Source organism: Tachysurus fulvidraco, chromosome 14, assembly GCF_022655615.1.
Source record: "Tachysurus fulvidraco isolate hzauxx_2018 chromosome 14, HZAU_PFXX_2.0, whole genome shotgun sequence".
Lineage (NCBI taxonomy): Eukaryota > Metazoa > Chordata > Actinopteri > Siluriformes > Bagridae > Tachysurus > Tachysurus fulvidraco.
Window position 1 is genome coordinate 2,747,202 of NC_062531.1, and position 10,251 is coordinate 2,757,452.

At 37.6% G+C, this 10,251-nt stretch overlaps 1 protein-coding gene across 1 annotated transcript in view; it reads right to left on the reverse strand.

The window, feature by feature from the left end:
• myo1f (myosin IF) overlaps positions 1–9,592 on the reverse strand; it is a 34,987-nt gene extending 25,395 nt beyond the window's left edge. The window contains exons 1-3 of the mRNA XM_027164909.2: positions 9,362–9,592; positions 2,573–2,704; positions 618–707 (exon numbers count right to left, since the gene is read on the reverse strand). Of these exons, the coding sequence (XP_027020710.1) occupies positions 618–707; positions 2,573–2,704; positions 9,362–9,364 (225 nt within the window). The 5' untranslated portion in view covers positions 9,365–9,592. The remainder of the gene's footprint in view (positions 1–617; positions 708–2,572; positions 2,705–9,361) is intronic.
• Between the last annotated feature and the right edge of the window lie 659 nt (positions 9,593–10,251).

Consider the following 10,251-nt stretch of genomic DNA (forward strand, 5'->3'; position numbering starts at 1 on the left):
TCCATATTCAATACAGGAAAGACATGAATAGTTACACTCATGTGGGATGTGGTGGCTTTAAAGACTGTCAGAAGATCTACACGGTTTTGCTAATTCACTCAACGCTAACAAAATGATTCATTAACAGATAAAGCAGCGGTTATAGAATTTGTATAGGAGGCGTGGCCTAAACTGTGGAGGTGTGGTTAGAAGTGATTTAACGATATGATCTGAACTGTATTGTTTTTTTATGTGGGTTTTTTTTTTTGTTTGTTTTTTTACATGTGAAGATAAACACCCTCAGATTTTAGACGCGCTTTATACTTTTCAAAATTTACTGTGAAGATACTTTCATATGAGCTTCATATTAACACCACTGCGGTGTGAGACATGACAAAGACGTTCAGTCATCGACGTGGACACGAGAAAAACAGGAGGAAAGACATTCATTGTGTACTGGGAACTAAAGCTAGCGATAAATTAGCTACTAGCTACATTAGCAGTTTTGGGTTAATCAGCTAGGTTTCTGGGTTACCGATTCATGGAACTGAGCAACACAACATAGTTTCTCTTCCTCAGTGGGAATTTATCCTTTTTTTTTTTTTTAAGTGATCATGTGATCAGAGTGATGGACTTACAGCTCCTTGGTACAGCTCGATCTCTCGATCTGTGAAATACGGCATCTGTTTAAAAGGATTCACCGAAATCAAGACAGATCCGATGTAGGTCTAGAGATCAGAGTTAAGGACACATCTCATTCCCTTTGGCCTGAACTCAACTTCAATATGAGTTTCGATATGTGAGCGTGTTCGTTGTACTGTAGCAAAACTCTGATGGTTGCCAAGTACTGCATGTGTGAAAAAACCCTACAAACAAACAAAGAAGTGTGATGCTAAGTGAAAAGAGGAAGGACTTGGGCCTGCTGATCTGCATGGCGTGTGAATGCGGTTGGTGAGTTACGTGCAATAGCTCTAAACAAAAAACCTTCAAAATGTCATAATCAACCGTTCATTTTGTTCTAAAGCGCTAAGATGAACAACTATGCTAATTTATGAGATTAGGTATGACATGCTAATATTTTGTGTGTGTTTGTGTGTGTGTGTGTGTGTGTGTGAATGTGGGTCGAACCGAATGTATTCATTTGAATAAATATATCGTTTAAAGGCTCGTCTCTTCTTCTGATTTGATTGATCACTTCCTCTAGTTAACAACCAGCTCCCAGTAGAGGAAGTGAAAAATTGAGGCAAGGGGTTTAGTTTATTAACATGACTAATAAGCCCTTGCAATTTTGGTTGCAAAAAAAGGTGTTTTTTTTTTTAACCACAGCGCTATTGAATTCCGGATTCTGATTGGTCACAAGGTGATGACTTTATTTTCAGTCATTTTCAGGTCTGATAGTCAAAGGTTTATATTAATGCACTTGGATTTAATATCCTAGTGTTTCCGTAGCAACATCCTACACAGGGATTCGGTTTGGCGAACGCTTCAATAATAATAAATGATTTCTAAAACATACTAAAAAACAATGTGTTGTAAGGGGACATTTGTTGGACAGCACTTTGTAACAGTCGTTAAGGATTTTTTTTCTTTACTTTCCCGTTTCTCGATAACGTGAAAAGCGACAATTGTTTGTTTCTTTGTTTGTTTGTTTGTTTGTTTGATTGTCGGATTTATAAACTCCAGTCTGAAACGATAAGTCTTTCTTTGAGAAGATTAGCATTCACGACTGATCTATTTCAATCACTTCCTCTAGCAGACGTTTTAGTGGAAGTGAAAATTGGGGGAGTAAAGTTTAGAAAGAGAGGCTAGCAACTAGCAACAAAGAGTTAACCCTTGTATGTTGTTGGGGTCTGTGGCACCTATATTCATAAAAATCAATACGTTTGAAAAATACGTTTGCTTCCTTGTAAATTTGTTGATTTGTTGAATCATAACTTGATTAAATTTGATTTTCTTTTTTTTTTTATTACTTTTTCTTAAAAAAACAACAAAAAACGAGTAGCACTTTAATAAAAAATGTGACGTAATAAAGTTAAAGGGCAAATATTAACCATGTATGCTGTTTATATTGCTTGTAATTGGGATGAAGTAAACATCTGTAGAGTATTTTAACATCAAATTTTTGATTGTGTTGAATTAATAACCCAAAAATGCAGCGGGTCAAACTGACCCGCGAACACCGGCTGGGTAACAAAAATACGAACACAATACAAGGGTTAATCGATAAAGGGGGTGCAAACTTTTGCACTCAACTGTATGTTTATACCTCTTTTTTTTTTTTTTTTACCAGTACACTGGCGTTCCGTCTGCCCTGATGGTGAAATCGAATGGACTTATGGGACATTTACAATCGGTATAAACGAGCAAATTTTCTGGACGCAAGTGGTTCACTTGAGAGTGGTTGAAGATAAAGACCTTCAGATTTTAGACACTTTTAGAGGAACGAGCACTTGGAGCATCACTGTGGAGTTGGACATGACAAAGACATTCAGTGCTGAACAGTTACACAACCAAACAGGAGGAAACTCCATTTTCTGGTCTCTAGGAAAAAAAGAGTTAATCGTAACACCGATAGATTGAAGTGAAAGGATACGAAGATATAATCGTCCATGTATCTCTTCTTGAGGTTCTCGACGATGGCGTCCTCCGTGATCTTGGAGAGCAGCACCATGTCGTCCACGCCGCTCTGTTTGACATTCTGACTCTGCCAGTGATACTTGCTGGCCTGCAGAAACACACAAACTCGGGATCACACACTGATCGATGTCCGGTCCTCCCACTAACACTGTCGAAGTATACTCTGAGGACTAAAGGAGATACTGTGGTTTGCAAAAGTATTCACCCCCTTTGAACTTTTCCATCTTTTGTAGTGTAAAAACCTGGAAATGTAAAGGCTTCGCTGGGATTCTGACGAGGATATCGGCACAAATAAAGCAAAATATGAAGCAGAGTGGATGAATGAATGTAGTTTATAAAATGATTCATTGATAAGAAACATTAAGGTGTCATGGTACCTCGATATAAATACAAGTGTTTGTGAGTTTATTAAAAAAAACAAAGTAAACAAACAGCAGCATGAAGGCCATGGAGCTTGTCTGGAAGTTCTGAAAAGAGTTTGATTATAAAATAATAATAATAAGAATAATGATGATGATAATCCCAAATGTTCAAAATCCCACCTAGCAACAGACATTTAATCCATTACTCAACCAAAACTTGATGTCCGCCACCAAGTCTAGTCCTTCTGGACTGTCTACATCAACCTGGAACCTACATTGTGGTTCTGAACTCGGTCAGTTATACAAAGGAGATTAATGTAAGACTTTCTGTATAAGAGCATCTGCTGAGTCACATAAATATTATGTAAATGGTTACACTGATAAAAATGGAAGGAAACCTGAAAACAAACCCGTCCTCCATCTGATTTGGGAAACTACAATACAGTGATTTCCCAAACACTTGAATCTTCCAGACCATTTTGTGTTGATTCATAACATATAATCGCAGGTCAGTTAAATAGATGGGAAAGTGTAATGGGGTGAATTCTTATACACAGCACTGAACATCGGTGTAACTAATGGCCGGAAATTACAGCAACTTGGTCCATTTATATGTGCATGAACAATTTCATGAACACGAGCCTGCTCATCTCTGGGATTGGACTGGATTGGATTGCCTAGACTTGACTGGATTGGACTCAGTTTTACTGAATTAGATTGGACTGGATTGGGTTGAATTGAATTGAATTGAATTGGGCAGTTGTGGCCTAATGGTTAGAGAGTCTGACTTGTAACCCGAAGGTTGTGGGTTCCGGGCCGGCCATGACTGAGGTGCACTTGAGCAAGGCACTGAATCCCCCCAACTGCTCCCCGGGCACCGCAGCATAAATGGCTGCCCACTGCTCTGGGTGTGTGTTCATGGTGTGTGTGTTCACTGCTATGTGTGTGTGCACTTTGGATGGGTTAAATGCAGAGAACGAATTCTGGGTGTGGGTCACCATACTTAGCTGTATGTCACGTCACTGTCACTGTCACTGGACTGAATTTGACTTAATTGACTTGATTGGATTGAACTGGATTGAACTGGATTGAACTGGATTGGGTTGTTTATATAATAAAATGACTATCAAAATAAGAACAAAAAGCTCAAAGCTCTGTAGTCATCTACAAAAGGAATTAAGATTTGACACCATCGTTAACACCACCACTGTCACCCACAAGTGCTACCAGTGCTAAGACAAAAAACAGCCAATTGACAACATGAAAAGGAATCAGTTCCTGCGTTGCTTAACCTGTGGAGAATGTTACAAAAGTCAGGCATCTGAAGAAATGCTCAAGATGGACTAACAGCACAGCACTGACATTTCTGATTCCTCTTTTTGATTCCGAAGATTTTCTGCCAGGTAATTTAATGCAATAGAAATGAGCAAAGTGAGACGACGTTAATCACACCTCACGGTGCTGTGCGACAACAAGGGACGAACGGCAGGAACGTTTCATTAGCTTTTTATTCCACCTACAGGATACCTGGGTATATAAAATTCGAGGCTTGTACTCAAAATAGTTATGTTTAAAACATCCAAAGTACATATCGTATAAATCTGTATTGAAAACGCAAACATGTTGTCTGGGACACATCGAGAAAACAAGGTGTGTGTGACAGCAGATAGCGCTAAATAAAACAAGGTATGTGTGAGAGCTCACATAGCTCTTTACATCAGTGTGTTGCTGTGCTGCAAATTTCAATCCACCCTCTTCTTCATACACAAAAGACAGACTATTTGCTAGTGTCGTTCTGATTGACAGCAGTGACAGAGTATGCCCCTCCCACCCAGACAGCATAGCCAGTTTAGCCCTGTTGTATCACTGCCATTGGGCGGTTCTGGCATCGTCGGGATCTGAACTCTGGATGCCAGTTATACATCTTTATTTGCTCTGTAAATGCATTATTCAAACCAAGGGCAGTCTCAAACTTGCGCATTATCCTTCCCATGCTTAACATGCTCTCTCTGTTGTCTCTGTACAAATTATACTGACCATGAAAACAAACTACACTGGTTATAATCGTGCCCAAATCCGACAACGAATCCTGCATAAAAATGACGTGTTTTAAGATTCTTTAAGTCGCACATACGAGTCTTAGGTCCGTGATATCGGCTGCAGAAATAAAATAAAAGAAAGACATCACTGCTTGTCTATAAATACACCTAGCTCATCGGACTGTGGTAATGATGACAGGAAACAGAGCAGGCTTTCAGTAGAAACCGTGTCAGTTCATATAGCTGGCTATAGCTTATACGAATATTTTCAGCATATATTCAGGACGTTCTTTAAACCAGAACCACCGTTCAGCTCGTGTTCAGGGTTAACGTGAAACATTTTGTGATGTTTATCCACCAATCGTTTGAATTCAAAGATGCTAGTGTGAATAAAAAGTTTCAAAAATTATTCCAAAAATTATTTGAGTGTGGTGGGTTTTTTTTTTAATGTTTTTATCAGAACTATGGTGTTTGTTAACGTGGTGCAAAACACAAACATTTCCAAAAAAAAAAAAGAATAAAAAAAAGTTATCTAAACAAATTTTTTTAAAACCCTAATTTAGTATTCATAAAATGACCTATCTGACAAAAATAAAAAATAAAATATGGTGTTATAATTTTTGGACACAACTGTATAAATATATCAAAATGGATCAAACGCCATTAACACTAACAGCAGTGAAACACGGTGGTGGCAGCATCATGATCAGGAAATATTATATTATATTATATTATATTATATTATATTATATTATATTATATTATATTATATTATATTATAAACATTCAAAAATAAGTAGAAACATATTTATTTTTATATGTTTAATAGTTTTAGTAATTTTATCAATGAATCAGTTATTACATTCGGTAAATAAATATATAAAAATCAATTTGCTTAAAAAGTTTACACAATATATTACGCATCAGTGAATTACATCAATTACATTCTTATTCATCTACTAATATTTATTCTGTATACGTTGCCTTTATTTGATGCATGAATAAACCTATCCTTTAAAAACGGTGAATATCTGAGTGTGTCTAAAGACAGCAAGGTACAATTTACTTTTTGTTTCATCTCCGTACCACGGTTTATTGATAGGAAGCCTCGAAGCTTTTTCATTTGGTTTGACGGCATGGGAAGGTTCCCGTTTTGAACCACATCAGACTCTTTTGCGGTTTATATTCCTGCAGTGTTCCCACACACTTCACTCAAATACTCCACCCAGTACAAAACAGTTCACAACACCCGAGTCGCAAATGTGAAGATTTTAAAGTTTAATAACAACGAGCGATGTGCACTTTGTGTGCACACAGAAAAAATTCTGTCTACGTGAGAAACGCTGCCTAAATCAGAGACCGCATCACCATGTATGTGTCTAAACAGGAAAATACCGAGAATATGACCTCATATGTGTGAAGAGGGGAAATGAAAAAAAAAACATGCAAAATGACAGGGTTATAACTTGCACACTTAGAATTGTTTCTCGTTCTTATAAGGTACGGTTTCTGTAGTTCCACCTCGATCACTGATTCTGAAATGCGTTTATTTAAAGAGAATTGACGGAGTCTCCGGTGTCATGGCTCTGTATGACAAGTTTTATGACATCGTCAGGACGTAGGAATTTATATAGTTTAGAGATTTTCTGTAGCGTGAAAAGCTTACGATTTAAATCTCTTGAGCCTTGATCAAGAGACAGAATAAAAGACAGGCCGGTATGAGAACAGGAACTCTTTTCAAGGCCTTCTCTAGCATTGAATACTGAATGCGATGACACTAAACGATCAAAAGCATGACACTGAAGTGCAATTATAGAAAAATAATCAACATCAATATGGGAACGGTTACTTCATTTCCAGTCAAACGGCATCGTATCACAACGTCGTTGTTTCTTTTTCCAATTTTAGCAACCCCCTTGCTACCAACAACACCTCTGTAAGTGTTCGATTCCTTATTTAGCGAACAATTGCCTTTGCCCGTGAAATCACCCACGTAGGTAGTGAAACTGTTTAATGGAAAATATCTGCAAGTTTTACATACTGCAATAGAAAAAAAACATCTATATTTAGGCTTGAATCGTTCACCTGGATGGCATTTTTATAAAAAGAACTGAGGGGCTGCAAAACATCCTGCATCAAAGCCTCGATCTAATCATCATATCGATGTGATTAATTAATGCTGTAATTTGCTGTGGTTTTCATCTGGTCTCATGGAGCCTCACTAATTCTTTTTACAGTGTAAGATAAACTATTTAAAACCAAAGTAATTATTATTACATTATATGTATTAACATGTGCCCTAGTTTTGCTGTCGCAAAAACAGGAAATGTGTAACAAAGATGACATTAAGACTTAATATATTAGGACTGAAAAAATGGGGCTTGATATATTTATTTCATCTTAATAGTCTGGCCAGAAGCAACCCAATAGCAGGCCGATATCCTGTAATATATTTTACCATAATGTCACTGTTTACATCTGGCACACACACACACACACACACACACACACACACACACACACACACACACACACACACACGACCTAATTATTAACTTATTAATATTGATAGTTAATAACGTACTAAAATTGCTTGTGAAGAAACACTTATTAGGGAAGTGTAGATAGTTCTAGGATCACACACTCACACACACACACACACACACGCACACTCATGGTGTGCATACACACTCATATGTGTTACTATCTAACTAGTTAACATGTATATAACTAGCTCTAGGTTGTGTTAGCAAATTGCTAAGAAAAGATTCTGTCCACGTATTATTAGGCTTAAACAAATAAGCACATAGTGTTGAACTTTTCTCAGAGTGAAGGTAAAAATGAGACAAAACTGTCAAGAACCTCAAGATTTAGCTCAGATGTTGTTGTTAAAATGCTAAGAAAAGGTTCAGAATGATGTCAAATTAATGTAAAAATATGTTACCGGCGTAGCTAGTAACAACCGTAGCAAATATCTCTCTCAACAAATTGCTAGCAAAAGATTCTGTTGAAGCAATATAATGCTTATACGAGTTATCACAATGTGTATAGATCTTTAAAATATGTATGTAAGTATGTCACAATGATTACGATTATGAGACAAAACTATCAGCAACGGCAACATTTAACTCTGATGCGATGGTAAAACTAAGAAAAAGCTGGTGAAATAGATTCAAAATGTATTTACTACTAGCCACCATGTATGTAACTGTAGCTAGCAAACCTCTCTAGCAAACCTCTCCAGCTAGTTACTGTATGTGTTTGCACAGCAAAACTATTTAATTAATTAGCACATTCTGCTAGCCGTTGTTAATTCTTTTATACTTTTATACAGGATTGTCAAAGACATCAACGTTTCTCTTTCAGGTGCCTGAGTAAATAGTTAAGGAAAGATGTTTGTAGCTATAATTCACCTCAGGAAAGATCCAAACTTGTGCTAATTTGATTTGATATTATTTTATCTATACTAAGGTGCAAGATGCAGGTTTATTTTGCCTGCTAATCATTTGCAAAGTTCAAGAAACAGACACAATGTGTGTGAGGAAGTGCTGAGGCCCCACAAACGCACATAACTCAACTTCCCCCTGCATGCTGCATGCTAACAGGCTGCTGTTGCGCAAATCCCTCTTAATACACGCATCCTTTTTAGACAACGCCTCAGGACTCTGAAATGTTGTGGTTAAGACAAACACACCTATAACGACACCAGGTGATCGTACACTGTGCTCTTTTTCCCTGCATCTGATTGTGTTCATGATTATCGAAGTGTTTTACAGTATTAATCCCATAATTTACAGCAAGTGTGGTACATTAATCAATCAGTCCACAATTGCCAATTAATCTGCTCTGGAAGCTAACCTAAAGCTAACAATCACAGAGCTATTTATCTGTAGACTATAGAGGTATGGAGGACCATCTACTATGTCGAGTCCCTCAGTTCGATCACTTCCTGTTTAGAACAAGAAACAGGAAAGTAATAGAGCTCTTCCATTTAAGGAGTTGAAATTCACAGTTTTCGTAATCACTGCATTGATTCTTCTATATTCTGACTATTGCATCCTGGAGCTACTCGAGCAGAATGTGACGGATTTGGGTTTTAAGCTTGAAAACTCGTCACATCCTGTGTGCTCCTGAAGGAATGAATGAATGAATGAAGGAATGAATGAATGGTAGAAGCACAGTGTTTAAATCACACTAACCTGACATCTTTATGGATCATCGTTTCCGATCACCGTCAGAACGTTAAGCACAAAACGTTTACAGACATGCAGTTCATTAATGGACTGAACATTTACTTAGTGAACATTTAACCTTTCCATTCACCTCAACTCAGGGTATATTTACCATTGTGCCAGTCCTCTTCTGCCTGTCCACCTGTACACACCTTCTTCTCTAGGTATCCGTACGTGTGTTGTGTTTACGCTTGAGAGAAAATCCACCAGCGTGCCTGTTCCTGTCAGCACTTCTCCATCACTATCAGACTCTTTAAACCAAACCAAACTCTGCCTCTGCACTTCAAACCCCGGCGAGCCCTGAACACACCAGCACTTCCTCATCCTCCCATAGGTCATACTGTGGCTGTCACAAGCACTCACACACACACATGCACGCACACACACACCCACACACAAATACACACATTCAGACGTGAGAAATAATCTTGTTGTTTACGGATGTGTAAGTATAACGGTGATGGACACACCCTCATCATCGTTCCTTTAGTCGAAACTTCATTACTGAAAAAGTGACAGTCAAGGAACGATTAAATATGCTTTCATTCTTAAAGGAGCGGTTTGAAATTTTTACATTTTGATTTTTTAATTCCGTCAAACCATGCCCCCACATGCCACCTCCGTTAAAACTGTGATACCTTTTAAGGAAAAGAGGCAGAGCTGATTAGAAAGGGGCGGAGCTTTCCAGGCCAGAAAAATGGTTGGAGAATTCTTTAATACAGAAACATCATACATTCCCTTGCCTCCTCCACACAAAGTGTCAAACATAGTGTGTGTGTGTTTGTGTGCTTGAGTGTGTTTGTGCGTGTGCGTGTGTGTGTTGGTGTGCGTGTGTGTGTTGTTTGCCTCAAATCATTTTTACAGCACTTACGAGATCTTGTGATAGATTTATTATTATTATTATTATTATTATTATTATTATTATTATTATTATTATTATTATTATTCAAATCATTATCATCGAATCATTATCATCTAATCATTTCTCTCTCGCACACTCAC